A 15,984-nucleotide genomic window follows, 5' to 3' on the forward strand; every position below is an offset into this window, starting at 1 on the left:
CAATTCCATGTAGATGCAACAATACCAAACTTCATTTGGTGATACAAGCACAACAACACAAAACTACTCTTTCCCAAGGATATAATTATTCACAATCCAAAAACTAAATGACTTCATACCAATCTCACTCATAAATTCAAACTCCATTTCATATTATGTGTCGTTAACCTAGGATGTAAACATCATATCTAGAAATATAATAATTCAATAAAGTTGAAATTATAGCATCAACTATAGATACACATCTTTTCCAAGAACACTTATTGATCTAATCCCTCGAACGTGATGAAGACAAAACCATGTTCAAAATATTTACAACATTTTACTCTATAATTAGAATACATGATTTAAAGAACAAAATTTCCCTCTTTGCACTCATTTTATTTGACATTCTTTTTTATATATACTACTTTGACAACTAGTAAAAAAGAACTTTTTTATTACATTAAATTATCATAATTTTATCTTTATTTTATACTAATATTTTAATTGTCTGTTACTTTCGATCTACCATCTTTCATTTTTATTTTTAAATTAAAATTTAATAGTTTTTTAAATTATTTTTCAAAAGTAAAAAAAAAAAACCTTATACCACAATTTAAAATTTTCATATGAAAGAGAGAAATTAGAGCTTAAAGACATGAACAATTGTTAAAACATCCAAGTCCAAGAGCAGAATAACGTGTTGTTATACTGGGCTTCCCGATGAACAGAGACGGGTTCATGGCCCAAAACACAAAGCAGGAAACCGGGTCGGGTTTAGGACCCCGTTATGCAAAAACCCTAGCCCCACCGTAGTGTCGTATATAATGGTTGAGGAGAAGCTTTCGTAAGTTGGGAAACCCTAATTCTGCGTGGTGAGTGAAAATGGCGGTACCCTTGCTCTCCAAGAGGATCGTGAAGAAGCGCGTCAAGAAGTTTATACGCCCCCAGAGTGATCGCAAGATCTCCGTCAAGGTTAGTTAGTAGAAACCATAAACAATTTCATATCGTTTTTTGCCTTGTGTTTTGATTTGAACTCAACGAGTGAAATTTTATGCAAGTTGTTAGTTTCGCTTAGATTGAAATGATGATTGTTATCGTCGCCCCAGTCTTAATTTGCACCACACGGTGTAATATGGTGAATGACATTCTTATCGGATCCCCTGTTTTCATTATCTTTATTGCGCTGAATTAAATTTTAATTTTTTTTATTATTTAATTTCAGGTTTAGGTTCTAGGTCCAGATTTATTTTCAAAGTTTGTGAATATCTTCGTTTTAATGGGGGGATTTGAGTGTGTTTAACATTCTTGTATCTGTTGATAAAGTGTTGTTGTTTTTTGTGTTGTTAATCGAAGCACCTTGTCTTTAAATGCAATGAGATATGATGATTTTAATCCATCAATTCTGCAATAGAATGAATGATGATCATAAAACATGCACTACCATCTGATCTCTTGCATATTTTAATTTTTTGTTGTTGTTGTTTATGAATTATGATCCTTAATACTGTTTTTCATAGTATCCAGCGTATGGGTGCTTTTATAATTTTAAAGGGCACGGTTATTCAATCTGGATTGCTTCTTTTGACCTCCTAAATGACTTATGTTATTATGTGAGAGCATAATACTGTTGTGCAATCTGTGATGAATTTTCCCAAATATTCTGATTAATCTGTGATTATTATACTAAAATCACCATCTTTCGGCTGAGATTGCAAAACAGTATTCTACTCTATGAGTTTATTTAGGCTTTGTATGTGCAACATCTGTCTTCAAATATTACTCCTATTTCATGTACAAATTTCATTCACGGAATGCTTTCTTACAATATAATCTTTCAGTCTGGATTTTCTTGTGAATTTTCAGTCCATGCTGATTAGTTTATATTTAAATTTCCCATTGGAGTGCCTTTTATTATGATAAAGAAATGTAAACATTCTACTTTTCCTTTCATTTTCTCATTGACACTTTAGTAACTTATGCTTGCTTGTGGAGTTGTTGCCCATTCATCTAATTGGATGCGAAGGTTACTTGTTGAATGCAAGTGTTAAGTGATTTGAAATTGGTTGTTTCAGTTCTAAAGTAATCATGTTTTGTGTTTTTTTTACAGCCAAGCTGGCGCAGACCCAAGGGTATTGATTCTCGTGTCAGGAGAAAGTTCAAAGGATGCACTTTGATGCCCAACATTGGTTATGGCTCAGACAAGAAAACCCGCCATTATCTACCAAATGGTTTCAAGAAATTTGTCGTGCACAATGTGAAAGACCTGGAACTTCTCATGATGCATAACAGGTGAAGATTTTGGATTAATTCATTCCTATTTTTTTAAGATTTAATTTACTGCTAATGGTTGCTGAATGTGTTTATCGTCTTTGTTTATGCTAATCCAGGACATACTGTGCTGAGATTGCTCACAATGTATCCACAAGGAAGAGGAAAGACATAGTTGAGAGAGCTGCTCAGCTTGATGTTGTCTTGACGAACAAGACGGCCAGACTACGTAGCCAGGAGGATGAGTAGATCCAATATATGGGAGAGTTATTTATGTTTTGTAGTGAGCTTCTGTTGACACCCTTGATGGTAGATTTTGATTTTTTGTTATTTTCTTGCCAAAACTTTGTTGCATGCCGTACAATTTTATATGTTGCTTATTGTCTATTTGCTGTTACTAAAGTTTTCTACCCCCATCTTAAGTTTAACTTCTGTTCTAGTTGAAGGCAATTTTTTGAGGTTTATTGCTTTTGCTTTACCTCGTTGGCAATGTGATGATTGTTAATTATGATGGTCGTGTTTTTAGTTGATGGCAGCTAAATTGATATTTCAGATCGGGTCACTACAAAAACAGGGTCTAATGAAACCAGTTTTAAAATGCCATTGTTTGGTAAGCATGAAGAATTTTAAAAAAAAATGTTAATCTTGTTAATTTTTAGGCTAAAGCTAGTTTTGAGAAAAACATTGTAAACTTGGTTTTCCTATTGTATCTTAACGAAGACTAAAACTATTACATTGGTGCAATAGGAAAACAGACATTGCAATGTTTTTGTAGGTGTTTTGTATTAATTGAGGATAAATACAATGTATGTAGTCAACGGATGTGAGGGGATGGGTATGGAAATGAGAGGTTATTAGCATACAACAGCTGCCTCCACATGAATATGCATGACACAGCGTTAGTTTGTGCCTGAGTTTTTTTTAAATGATAAAATGTTTTAAATTTTCATAAAAAAATACATTTGTCTATTAAAACATTTTATCCACACAGTATTTAAGTACTCAGGAAAATTATACTTGCTAGTAAGTATTTTTTTTACTTCAGTGAATTGTGTATTACAACCGTTTGTAATTGTAAAAGATCTCGTGTCAAAGATGTCACAAATGCAAAGAAAAATCTTTCTGACTTTTGATCTAATTTTTGGGGAACATTAAAAAATCCTATAACAAATACAATCCTATGAAAAAAGTTCGTGCATGATACTCGTGGCCTTCCAAACGTGCCATGGTTTTTTTGCAAGTGTTAATGAATGTGTAAATACTAAATACTAAATTTTAATGAATTCGTGGCTTTGAAAGTTGTGGATTGTGTACAATCTCATCAACAGAAATCAAGTTGCCGATAGTTTGATCATAATGTTTAATGCATCACAGCAATTGCAAATGGACATGGTTTCTCTCATTAGTTTTATTGTGCTTTTTGATGTTACTAACTCAGCAAAAGTTGTCCACATTGATAATTCAATTTTAATTATACGTAAGAAAGAAAATATGAACCTGTATATCAAACAACAATTCCGTCTTAAACTAATTAGTTGGTGCCTTGGTGGATCCAAAAGTAAAAGGAGTTTCGATGCTTGCATGTTAATTAGTGTAAACTTTTTAGAAGAGGATAGGGACCATATTATTGCAATTTGCAAGTAAGAGTCCACAGAAGGCAAAGAATATCACTTGCCTAGGAAAACGAACAACTAGGCTCTTCAACAAGGTACTAATACTAAAAATAATAAACAAAGTAAACTAAAAACTTGAGGCAAGTAAGAATCAGGATCAAACATATTTCCTCTTGCCTTGAATTTGAAGCATGGAGAATTATTTTCTTTACAACCCTGCATGGGCCTTTTGAAATAGCAGCCTTAGCAAGTAAAGAACCAAACCTTTCATCTAAACTTGTCATATATAAGAGCCTTCACTTGCACATAACACATATCCATGTCCTGAATTTCACAACTTTTTAGGGTTCTGAAATAATTCCCCTACCTCTTTCTGCTTGTTCCAAGCAGCTTTTAACCCCTTGTCTAAAAAACCATAGTACATAGATGGCGAATGACCAAATGAAGCCCATTGCCACCCTTCTTTTGGGGCTGAACTTCTGCATGTATGTCATAGTGTTAGGCATTGGTGGATGGGCCATGAACAGAGCCATAGATCATGGCTTTGTCATAGGTAAAGTGTCCAATCTTTCCCTTGTCCCCTCCATTCTTTGTAATTTTAGCATTGAAAAAAAATGTTTTCTATTGAGTAAATAGTATATCCACTCATCTCATCATGAATTGTTACGTATGATTAGTTTGTTAATTTTTATAATAAATGTCTATCATAATTTCTTATTAGCCGACTGTATAATTTTGTACATGTATATAAATAATTTATCTTATACAAAGCTTTTAAACAAGAAATACACTATAATAAACTAACATTTTTTTAATAATGTGTGAATTAAAGAAACATTTTCTTAATACTTGTTAAGTGTAATAATATTGTGTGAGGAACTATACATGCAGGTCCAGGATTTGACCTTCCTGCTCATTTTTCACCCATATACTTCCCTATGGGAAATGCTGCCACTGGATTCTTTGTGACATTTGCTTTGATTGCTGGAGTTGCTGGTGTTGGATCAATCATTTCAGGAGTCAATCATGTCCGTTCATGGACTTCAGAGAGCTTGCCATCTGCAGCTTCAGTTGCTTCCATTGCATGGGCTCTTACTGTTCTTGCCATGGGGTAATCCCTTCCTCCAACTTCATACATTATGAAATAAAGGCTATATATCCTAAGAAACAAAAAATCTTAATCATTGGACTTGTCCTAGTTAATATAAATTTTATTTAACAAAAATTTATGTATTAGTATCAATATCATCAAGTATTGTACTATTAGTCTAGAGTCATGAAGTGTATATCGTTTTTGATGGCACCATGAAGTGTCTACTAATAAATAAATGTCCAATAAACAAAAATTATACTAATTGAGGCAAGTTTAAAGGCTAATTTTTGTCTATTAAGATATGACACTTTTTAGTGATATAACCACCACAAAAATAATTGCTTTGCACTGATAAAAACAACTTTTGTTGCATCATAGTTACTGATATGACTAACATAATTTGTGCAGCTTTGCCTGCAAAGAGATTGAGCTTAACGTCAGAAATGCCCGCCTGGTAAGACACAAGAATTCTAATTGCTGTCATTTTCTTATGCTAGAGTTTAGATTTTCATTTGTTCATCCAAAGTACCCTTTACAAGAGCTTTGGAATGTGCAATTTTTGCAGAAAACCATGGAGGCTTTTATGATTATCCTTTCAGCTACACAGCTTTTCTACATAGCTGCTATTCATGGTGCTGCTGCATATAGGAGATGAATTTGATTGTTGAGTGATGTGATGCTGTGATTGTCATTTTTCGTCCTCTTCTCTTCTTTTTCTTACCTCTCTTATTTATTCTTTTATTTTGTCTTCCCATTCACAAACTGGTGTGATTTATTATATGATTGGATTTGTATTGATTAAGAATAAGTTGTGTACAAAAATATCAACAAATAATATCTTACAGACCATTTTTTTAATTGCTTTCTACTTTAATTTCTTCAATGTATCGCAAAGCGTAACAAGGATAGCAAACTAAATTCATTTTACCTTTTTATTTTTTTCTTTTATCGGGCTTATCCAAACAGAATCTCACGAGTTTTTTTTTTTTTTGTTTACAATAGTGCTAACAAGAATTGAATTTAGTACATATTATCCAAATCCTCTACCACTAGATTGACCATAGTGGGTACTTATCGGTCTTTTAAGTTTTAACAATACGTACAAACATGAATACAAATATTATTTTATCAGAGTAAAATTAAGTTGCCTTTAGAATTTAGCTCACTTTTAAGGGTCCTTTGACCCTCACTCAGGTAATAAAGCCGTAATTTGTTTCCTAGATGCAGTCCATGCATATGATTGTTACAAGCATCTTTGGATCAGTGCGACCAGATAGAATTCTACCTCATTCCAACACAAGACTCGCAATATGAGAAGAAGAGAATGAGAACAAATTTGTCAAACATTTATTTGAACAATAATAATGAAAAGATTAAGTGAACACAGAGATGAATATAATTAGACATTTCCTTCATCAAATGCAGCAAAATATTTTACCTTAGTTTTACTAATTGTCGAAGGAAATTGCTATATAGAGTTGATAAAATAGTTTGGATCCGATGAAACAAGCTTTCTGAGCAAACAAAGGCAAATTTGGAAATTATTTATCAAAAGGTATATTATTTTTTTTCTTTCAATTAGGGGTAGTTTTTAGTTAGTAAGTAACAGAGCATCTCTATATTTACTTTTTTTTATACTAAGAACATATCCCATGAGAATTGCTCGCGTAATTCATAAACTTAAGAACCTTAAACAATTTTATCATTAGAATCACATGAGGAGAAAGTCATAAGTAAGAACATTTTTTTTAACAAGAACCTGTTTTTTACAATAAAAAAATATGCTGGGATAATTTGTGAAACCTATTTTAAATTTTTAAGAGACACACTATTAAAGTGAAAATTACTAAAATTCATAAAAATAATGACATTCTAGGACCATAAAAAAAATAGTTAAGCGACTCTAACCATATTTACCATTACAGAAGCTCTTGTATTGTACAGTTTCACCTGACATCTCATGTGTCACCACATAAAGTGGCACACCATTTTTTTAATGGTGATGCACATGTCAACAAAAATTTGCTTATCCAGGTGTGTCTCCTTGTACATTGATTGCGAGAGGAGCGGTTGAGCACCGCATTCCCACAAGGGTGCTACATGTCTCCTTAGATCGTTTCATAATTGAGACAAGCTAGATTCTTAGGAATTGAATGGTAATTAGATTCTGAGAGATGGAAAGGAGACACAAAAATTTTACATGCCAACTAGCTAGTGTACGATCACCACCTCCTGTTGAGTACACAGCATCAATCACGCCACAAGCTCATGACTAATTGGGCACACGTCAAGTCTAAATTCTTATCAATTAAATGTCTGGCATAGATTACATTTTTTTTATTAGAGACAGTCATAATTATATTTTGTAGGATAATTATAAATAATAAAATTCTTCTTTTAGTTATTAAACATGAGTGCATATCTATGAAACGAACTTGAGAGATTAAACTGAAACAATCTGTTATATGTAGACTCATCCACAATGAAAAAAGACAAAACATAACAATGGATTAGACAATATCAAATTTTGGGACTAACCCATTACCTAAAGCTCCATGTTGGCTAGAACATTTAGCACCTAACTTGGAGCTATAGTAAAACTCTTCCTGACTACATTCATTTGGTCCTTTATATTTTACAAGTTTCAACGAGAAGTACGGATTCACAGGTCTATGTGTCTATATAGATCATGTTCATGAATTAACAAAAATGTACAAAAGTTCTATTTATCTATGTCATTCTATGAGTCTTTTTTCTTGTTAAGGTCATATTTCGATCTAGATATTAGGATGCCCCCAATAACTATGGAATGACAAGTGTTTTTTCTTGTGTGAATCCTATTTTGACGGAATTTGATGAGTTGATCCACTTATGTGGCTTGCTTACTGTTATATCCGGAGTTAATCCACTAATTATTTGAACGTAAAATAAATAGTGGATTCGTTTCTATCTTTTGTTGAATCTTTTTCATAGCTCAATATAAATCAATGATTTTTTTTGTTTTTAAAATGAGTTAAAGTGATCTTTTTGAAACAATGATTGTTTTCAATTTTGGTGCACGATTTTAAATCCTTTTTTCTACTAATTCAAGATCTGAAAAATATTCTGAGATTCACTAACAAAAAAATGATAAAATCCAACTTATGTTTGAATAAAAAAAGACCATAAACATAATAAATATTGCACAAAAAGTGAATTCAACTAGCAACCAAAAAATTGAAAAATTTAATATTAATTTTTTTTCAAGTCGTTCATGGGACTCATTTTCATTTTCATGTGATTTTCACACATTTGACCCTTTTTAATTCGTACCTAAGTTAAATTTCATAATTTTCATGTAACTGAATCTATTGAAATGATTTTCACGTTTCAAATTAATCAAAAAAAGGTTCAAAATCTCATTTTATAAGTACCATTTTGACTCACTTAAGAATCATAAAGGATTAAATTGGCGCTTTTAAAACATAAATAACCAAACTAAATAAAAACTAAAACATAAATAACCAAACATGTAATTTAGTCTAAATAATAGTATGTTGTTTGTAAGGGTAGTTTAGACTTACCTTTTGTTGAATAGAATTGAACCTTTTTGCACTCTCTTCCTTTTCTTCTTTCTCTTTGTTTACGAAGAGTAAAAGAGTACATTGTTTCGGTTAGTTGAAGCATCTCTTGTGCTTTGAACTGTTTTAATTAATACTATCATTTTGCCCTGAAAAAAAAAAACAGCAAAGAGTACATTGAGTTAACTCTTGAGCGTATTGACCATCTTGAGCAATAGATTTCATGTACAGCAATGCCCATTTACAAAAGAAGTGCTGCACGTGTAGTAAATTCTAAATCCCACCAGCAGTTGCTCGTTTTCTCATTAACTCTCTCTCCCTTTACCATTTACATCAAACTCTACAACTTGAAATCATTCATCATCGTCATTTTCAGATTTTTCAATTCTTCACTGCTAATTTTCTTTTGTCTCTCTCAATTAGTATAGTTTTGTAGACTTTGGGATTTTAAGATTTTGGACAATGCGAACTAGGAAGCATCATCCAGAGTTGCTGGGAGATGTTATTAGAAGAGAACCCAACTTATCACGTTGCTTTTATTCTGGAGACAAACTAATGGAGTAGTTCATGAGCTTGCTAGGACAACTCCTTTATTTCCTAGTCTCATCATGTTCTACCAAGTATTGAACACTTTATTCTAAATGAAATGATACAAGTATTTTGCAGTAAAAAAAAGATTTTGGACAATGAACTTGAATAATAACTTCAATGAATTGCATATAAATTAAATTCAAAATTTTAAAAAAATATTAATAACATATTCTTATCACTAATCTCTCGAGATTTTTTAAATAAAAACTTTATTTTTATTAACTTATTAATTAATATTCATAAACACTTGTTAACAAGTCTTTTGAGAGATAACTAACGAGTTACACGAGATGCAGACACAGAATTCATGCTGCCAGTGCCCTCGTAGCATGGCAAATTTGACAAGTTTTGTTTTTTTTTTTAAAAAGAAATAAAAGAAGTTACCCCATACAGACAAGCACAAGTTTAATGCTTTGTCACGTGAATGTCAGGAAATTTAGAAAAGAGTTGAACCGTTTCACATGGCACCACACATATCGTGCGAAATAAGACAAGTGAAAGAAAGAAAAAAAAATAGCTTGTCGCTAAGCAAAAAAATAAAAAATAAGAAATCTCAAATTAATCTAGAATTGAAAAACACCCTGGCAGTGGCCCAACTAAACTCACACATTTCTTCTTTGATTATTGAAAGTTCAGAGATAAGTGGTTGAGTTCTGAGCTCAATAGACTCAACGTACTACAAAAGCTAAAACTTTCACAATGCACAATTCGATATGGCTAGTTAAGTCCATCCTTATTGGCTATTATCATACTATAGTTAAAAGAAAATTAAGCGTGTTTAAATGAACAATTGCAAAATTAATTTTAAATGAAATTAAATTTGCAAAATTCATGTGGGTTAAAAATAAATTGAGTTAAAATGATATGATTTATATTAGATGTTCTTATTCTAAAAGTAAGTTAACAAAATTCAATATAAAAATTTTCTAACGGAAAATTTTGTTTTTTTTTAAGCCACTTAAAGTTATTTTAAGTCAAAATCAATTCTTCCATATGAAACAAAATATATAAACATTTACCTAAAATCACATTAACTTATCTTTCAACTTGATCTTGAATCATCTAACGCAAATCTAAACACACTAGAAGGGTCTTTCTTCTTGGGGACAATAAAGGGGCAAAAGGCCAAGAGAATACCTAGATCAGAGGGACCATGGGGTCAATGAAACCCAGTAGACTCAGCTTGAGAAAGAAACCAGCTAGGAATGCAAATTATACATTACTTTTAGCCCAAGTTGATTCCATGATCAAATTAAACTGGTTACATAAGCTCACAACATTATCAACATTAAATCTTAAAGAAATTTCAAGGTTACAGGAGATAAGCAGAACTAAGAGAATTATAATAATTTCAGACTAACAAATATGTAATTCGAACAGTTTTAAAGACTCGGGTATATTTAGCTGAAACTGTTGCTAACACAAATACTTCAACGACAAACCTTTGATAAACCTCATGAATTATGTAGTTGGGTCTCTGCCCATTATTCTTTGGAAAATCTTAACAAGAAATCTACATTAAAATATCACAAAATTTTCTCGATGAAGTCCTACGTTTACACAAATCTGATCCATCAGATGATATCCTCAATCGTGCTTGTATTTCTGCAAGAGAAGCAAATGGCCAATGTTGTCAATAAAATATAGATTTCAAAATCTATGTTGATACTACCCTAATAATCCCCCAAAATCAGAATTATAGACTGAATAAAAGCAACTCATAAAAATTGATGGATATATGGTATATACAAAGAAGTGGAGAGGCTGTCTTAAACCTTGAAACCTAGAAAATCTGTTGTCTCGATTCTAAAATACTGTCTACCCAGATGAATTGAAAAGAAAGAACAGATGCTTAAAACAATAAATAAATATTTTTTGAAAAACAAAATCCCAACTGATACTCCCAGCACATATACTCAGTCATGCTATAAATGCGACTGAATTAGCATAAAAAATTGTTAGAGAAATACCATAAACAAATTCTGTGAAAAATTGATTCTTTTATCAAAATACGTGAACAAAACCACTGACCTCATGCCACTAGAAACTATCAAGACCAAACAAAATATCTGCACCATCAGCAAAGAAGGAATCTATGAATGGACCAACAATATCCAACTACTAAAATTTCAATCAGAAAAATTAGCTGTACCTGGTGAAAGAGCCAGAATTACATATTCATTCTACAACACACGTATACATCACAAAAAGGGAAATGGAAATAGTTATGGATATCTATTCATACTTGTGTTACAAGAATCATATTATCCAAGATAAGAAAATGGACAGAATATACATAATTTTCACATATAGAATCAAGTGAAAATGCAGTAACTAAATCTTTTTACGGCCCACAAATAAGAATAACCAAGATTCAGGCTGCCGAATAATAAGAAGACACTTTATTAATTCTGGAAGAATCATGCCCTCCTAGTGCTACATTCATATAGTAATCCAAAAGACAACAAAGATTCTGGATTCAGAATAATGCATGCTAAAGTATTATTAGCACAGCAGTCAAAGCAACTCGTGGATTTTAATGCCTATAAAAAGTTCAGCAAAATTAATCCTGGTAAAATCAAGAATCTCAAGTATTATTTTGCAGGAATATCAAGTATCAAATATCATGCTGCATGAATCCAACAGGAATATGAAAAATGGTGTTTAATTTTAAAATACATATACGACAGAAAGTGAAGTTACACAAATGTGATAGTTTCTTTTGTGCCTCCTTATATTATGCAGGTAATCAAAATGCTAAACTATAGCAAACCAGAGAGCTCTTCAATTTCATGAACACTAAAGCAAAGGCTGCTAACTCATTTCCTATTTAAAAAAAGTGTGTAAATGAAGTAGCCAATTCCTTCTTATTTTTTTCTCTTCATCACATGGTAACTAACTTCTCTAACTTCCAACCAACAGGACCAAGCCCAATACAGAAACGAGCCTATTCTATTTGGATATCTAACATAGAGAAAGAGTTTCATCCATTATTATAATTTCCAAAATTTATGTATGTAAACTCATCCCATCAAATTTGATAACCAAAAAAAAGGCATTAACATATTGGTTTAATGACTTTAGGATTTCAAAGTGTGGAATTAATCCAAGGGTTGAGTCTTGTGTGCTAGAACTCTAGGCACCAAGTGTAGGAAGTTAAAAAGACCTAAAATTGACTTTTACATCTGCTGAACATAAGAACACTGCCAATCCTGGACTATTGGTAGTATTAGAAATATAATATAAAATCGATGTGTCTTTACCTAATAGGTTACGCTTTTAGGATTGTTGGTTCCTGAAATGGGTATCAAAGCTTCACAGACCAAGCAGTCAAAGTTCAATCGTTGCTGCCCCAATTTTCCAATAAAAATCTTTTTTTGTGAGAAAAAAGAAAACTTTAATTTTAACTTAAGATAGGTGGGTCTATGCATTGTCCAAGCTTCAAGCCCAAAGGGCTCCAGCGTGAGGGGGTATGCTAGAAATATAATATAGAATTGAATATTTTTTCACCCAATAGCTTAAGCTTATGAGATTGGAGGTTCTTGACAGATACCATGTAGACAGAACAAAAAATTCAAATTGATCATATTTTAAGACTGGAAAAGCTGGAAAGGGAAAAGGATAAGGGGAAGCTGCGATGGTGTGAACAATTGTGATTGTATGGCTGTGTACTCCCATCAACAAGAGATAGACTCATCAAAGTTACACTAGTGTTTACAGCCCACACCAAAATCCTCAGGTTAAAAGCACGAGAGCACAAGACTAAAGACTGAATAAAAGAGATCCACAAGGCAACAACTATGTATATATTTCTGTATTCATCAATCCAGAGAAATCGCAAACGAATTTCTAACACTAAGTATTGATTTCATTTCACCAAACACAATTTAACAGAGTGATAGCATTCTGATAAATTGCAATTTCAATCTTCTAGTTAATTGAATTTGACAAGCAATAAATATCTTCCCAAGGCAAAGATAATGCCTCCAGAGACAAATTAATCCTAGACTCTAAGGTCAAACAGTTCTTGGACTATGTCAAAATATCATTGACCAAGTCGCCTAAAATTCGATCTTCACCAACTCCACACTTGAAATTGAATTTTATTACAAGACTGTCTTGAGTCTCGAGCAGATATCTAGAGCCTTGAGTAACTTTAATTTAAGCCACTAACTTGTCACAGCTTCAAGCACAATAGAACTTTTGTGAGAGTGAATAACAAAATCTATTCTATAGCTAGGCTTATATATAACAACTTAAAATTTCAGGTCAAGCAATTCTTCAAACAGCTATTTACACTTCTTTGACCTCAAAACATCAATAGCAATATTATGACTGAGTGAACATATTTGCGGGTTTCAAAATGTACCGTCATTTTCCAAACCAACAGCCACAAATTAATTTAAATGTTAAATCATTCATCCTTGTTTCCAGAATACATTATGATTCACTCTAATTTTCTAATATGGATTTTCAGTGGGCACAACTGTGTTATCTCCTAATTGTTCCATTGCATATCCCATTAATGGATAAAACACATAACCATAAAAACCAGCATACACATCATACATGAAAACAAAAAATAAAAGATGCCAAGTCCATAATCAACTGAGCAATAATTGGTGAATACAATAAAACCAACAAACTACTCTTTGAAAACTTAAAAGAAAAAATGGAAGAAAATCTGACCAGTTAGCAACAATGTGAGAAGGCAAGCAACTTAAACAATTGCAAACAAGTATGACGAAGCACACACACACACACACATGACAAGTAAAACTTTTGAAGTTGACAGAGTATTCAAGTTTCAAACAAATATGATTTTCTAAGACAAAATAATTCCCGACCTGAACTTATCTGTTGGAGCCTGACAGAACATCAAACAGTCCACAGCAACTCAACCAGGAAGTCTTTCGCACCACAGGTGGAACTGATGCTAAAGGCGGCTGCAATTGATTGATTCGGCAAAGAAAAAGATTTAAAGTAATTGTCAAAAAAACAAAAAAATTATCACTACCAAAAGTGTCTAATTAAACTTATATATATATATATATATATATATATATATATATATATATATATATATGTATAACACATGCATTTGAAATATGTAGGAACCTGATTATCAGAGCATTCTGGAGTATCAGAATCTTTAACATGTTCTGCACCAATAATAGATTCGGGGATAGGACTCTGAGACACTGATGCTGATACTTCACTGTCAAATTCCCTTGGCTTAGGTTCCTCCAAACTTATTGTTCTAACATTCTCATCAAAGGAGGAATGTTCTTTATCATCATTATCAACGCTTTGTACCTCAGGTACAGAGGCCTCTGCTTTAACTGGAGCAGCAGAAGATTCCGCAACCAAATCACCAGTCTCCTCAGCCAGCACATTTTCAGTAATCGACGCCATTTTGGCGTGCAAAGAGTCCATGGATTTAACCAACTCATCAAATGCAACCGTCTCATTTACTGAATTATGGGACTCATCCTTTGAGTTCTTTAAGGTTCCAATTTCATCACTTGAACTTGAACTGCTGGAGTTCCCATTCGCATTCCCATTATCAGATTCCTTGGCGGACTCAACATGTCCAACACTCACATCTTTGCTCTCAGAACCCTCAGATTTCATATCCCACTCTATCACAACAATACCTTCTTTACCTCCTTCTGTTTCATCAATCCTATTAGCATCACCAGGGACTTCTTCAAAGTCCTTGGAAGCAGCAGCAGCATGAGATGGTTGAGCAGCTGAAGGGTCCCTCTCCTCCTCCTCTTCATTGAATGCAAGATCATGTTCACCATGTGTTGGTGAACCACCATCACTCCCTTTCTCATCTTGAGACTTCACCTCATCATTGCCTATCATTTATCATTGAATCGATCAGTTTCACTACCATTAACAATTCATCAACCAACTGAATTAACTCCCCAAAACACAATCAATCATTAAATCATTCACAGATACACAGTAAAATCTAATCTTTATTGAATGAAAAAGACTAGCAAGCTGCATATTCCCCTCAAATGAAAAGGTACCCATCTGCCCAAAAAGACCAAAAATAAAAAATAAAAATTGAAAAGGGTTAAAGCTTCGCATGCATAAAGTTGAGTAGTGCACAGTGAAAGACAGTACCTTGAGGGTTGGTGGTTGAAGGGTGGTTGGTGTTAATTTCAGTTTCCTTTTCCTTCTTTTTCTTGGCAGCTTTCCTCTTCTTAGCACCTGATGGCATGATTAAGGCTAGGGACTAAAATAGAGGGCAGCCACAAATGGTGGGATGTTGTCCTCTCTCTCTCTCTCTCTCTCTCTCTCTCTCTCTCTCACTTTTTTAGAGTGGGCAACACAACACAAAGGATATGGAAGTGTTGTTGTACAAGGCAAGTTGCACAAAAGGAGAAGTAGGTAGAAGAGGACGGGGAAGATGGAGAGAGATCTTGTGTTTGAAAATTAATTGTTAATTGTTAATGATGGGGTCAGTGAGGATATATCCTTCACTCACTGTTGACACTTGGATTCTGTGACGCACAACACAAATGCAGACTGTATACTATAGTGTAAGAGAAGGGAATATTAAATTATTGTTATTATTATTTGAATTAGAATACAAAAATTATATAAAAAATGTGATATAATTATGTATTATTAGTTACGGTAAGGTTGTTGGTTATTAAAATGATTATTTTAAAATTTATATTTATAATAAATTCTGAATAGTTAATCATGTAAAATTTACATTAATGATATATATAAAATAAATTATTATTATTATTATCATTTCTAATTTTTAATTTTTCAATATGAAGAATTATTCGCATGAAAACATTTCAAAAGTTTAGAAGAAGAAAAATTAGTAAAATTTTAAATCTTTAGA

The 15,984-nt window shown here is 32.5% G+C and overlaps 3 protein-coding genes and 3 non-coding genes across 8 annotated transcripts; 5 read left to right on the top strand and 1 right to left on the bottom strand.

Moving 5' to 3' along the window:
- Positions 1 to 798: 798 nt before the first annotated feature.
- On the top strand, positions 799 to 2,758 carry LOC114388624 (60S ribosomal protein L32-1-like). The gene is made up of 3 exons (XM_028349206.1): positions 799 to 957; positions 2,093 to 2,274; positions 2,373 to 2,758. Exons 1-3 carry the CDS (start codon positions 868 to 870, stop codon positions 2,500 to 2,502), a joined length of 402 nt encoding a protein of 133 aa, XP_028205007.1. The 5' UTR covers positions 799 to 867; the 3' UTR covers positions 2,503 to 2,758.
- On the top strand, positions 1,063 to 1,144 carry LOC114388803. Its single transcript, XR_003661596.1, has one exon. It is a non-coding gene; the product is annotated as a small nucleolar RNA U31b (small nucleolar RNA).
- On the top strand, positions 1,358 to 1,439 carry LOC114388789. The gene has a single exon (XR_003661583.1). It is a non-coding gene; the product is annotated as a small nucleolar RNA Z195/SNORD33/SNORD32 family (small nucleolar RNA).
- On the top strand, positions 1,616 to 1,699 carry LOC114388790. Its single transcript, XR_003661584.1, has one exon. It is a non-coding gene; the product is annotated as a small nucleolar RNA Z196/R39/R59 family (small nucleolar RNA).
- A 1,408-nt stretch (positions 2,759 to 4,166) lies between the features above and the next one.
- On the top strand, positions 4,167 to 5,817 carry LOC114388623 (membrane protein PM19L-like). The gene is made up of 4 exons (XM_028349204.1): positions 4,167 to 4,419; positions 4,758 to 4,977; positions 5,368 to 5,413; positions 5,525 to 5,817. The coding sequence occupies exons 1-4, from the start codon at positions 4,293 to 4,295 to the stop codon at positions 5,612 to 5,614; spliced, it is 483 nt and encodes a 160-aa protein (XP_028205005.1). The 5' UTR covers positions 4,167 to 4,292; the 3' UTR covers positions 5,615 to 5,817.
- Positions 5,818 to 10,432: 4,615 nt separating this feature from the next.
- LOC114388182 lies at positions 10,433 to 15,580 on the bottom strand. 3 transcript variants are annotated; one of them, XR_003661458.1, is made up of 5 exons: positions 15,249 to 15,580; positions 14,229 to 14,974; positions 13,958 to 14,056; positions 11,142 to 11,262; positions 10,433 to 10,715 (listed from the first exon to the last, which is right to left on the bottom strand). XR_003661458.1 is itself a non-coding variant. In XM_028348522.1 (5 exons), the coding sequence occupies exons 1-3, from the start codon at positions 15,343 to 15,345 to the stop codon at positions 13,964 to 13,966; spliced, it is 936 nt and encodes a 311-aa protein (XP_028204323.1). In that variant the 5' UTR covers positions 15,346 to 15,580; the 3' UTR covers positions 10,433 to 10,715; positions 11,142 to 11,179; positions 13,958 to 13,963. The 3 variants fall into 3 exon arrangements, 2 of the variants coding, with proteins under 2 accessions (XP_028204323.1, XP_028204322.1); XM_028348522.1 differs by having other exon boundaries at positions 11,142 to 11,179; XM_028348521.1 differs by lacking the exon at positions 11,142 to 11,262 and having other exon boundaries at positions 15,249 to 15,551.
- Positions 15,581 to 15,984: the final 404 nt, after the last annotated feature.

Source organism: Glycine soja, chromosome 15, assembly GCF_004193775.1.
Source record: "Glycine soja cultivar W05 chromosome 15, ASM419377v2, whole genome shotgun sequence".
NCBI classification, from domain to species: domain Eukaryota; kingdom Viridiplantae; phylum Streptophyta; class Magnoliopsida; order Fabales; family Fabaceae; genus Glycine; species Glycine soja.

Coding starts and splice junctions, on each gene's coding strand:
- LOC114388182 (XM_028348522.1), bottom strand. CDS start 15,345: ATGCCATCAGGTGCTAAGAAGAGGAAAGCTGCCAAGAAAAAGAAGGAA. Junction 14,975..15,248: donor TTCAACCACCAACCCTCAAG/GTACTGTCTTTC, acceptor GATAAATGATAG/GCAATGATGAGGTGAAGTCT. Junction 14,057..14,228: donor CAGAATGCTCTGATAATCAG/GTTCCTACATAT, acceptor AATCAATTGCAG/CCGCCTTTAGCATCAGTTCC.
- LOC114388624 (XM_028349206.1), top strand. CDS start 868: ATGGCGGTACCCTTGCTCTCCAAGAGGATCGTGAAGAAGCGCGTCAAG. Junction 958..2,092: donor ATCGCAAGATCTCCGTCAAG/GTTAGTTAGTAG, acceptor TTTTTTTTACAG/CCAAGCTGGCGCAGACCCAA. Junction 2,275..2,372: donor CTTCTCATGATGCATAACAG/GTGAAGATTTTG, acceptor ATGCTAATCCAG/GACATACTGTGCTGAGATTG.
- LOC114388623 (XM_028349204.1), top strand. CDS start 4,293: ATGGCGAATGACCAAATGAAGCCCATTGCCACCCTTCTTTTGGGGCTG. Junction 4,420..4,757: donor AGATCATGGCTTTGTCATAG/GTAAAGTGTCCA, acceptor CTATACATGCAG/GTCCAGGATTTGACCTTCCT. Junction 5,414..5,524: donor ACGTCAGAAATGCCCGCCTG/GTAAGACACAAG, acceptor CAATTTTTGCAG/AAAACCATGGAGGCTTTTAT.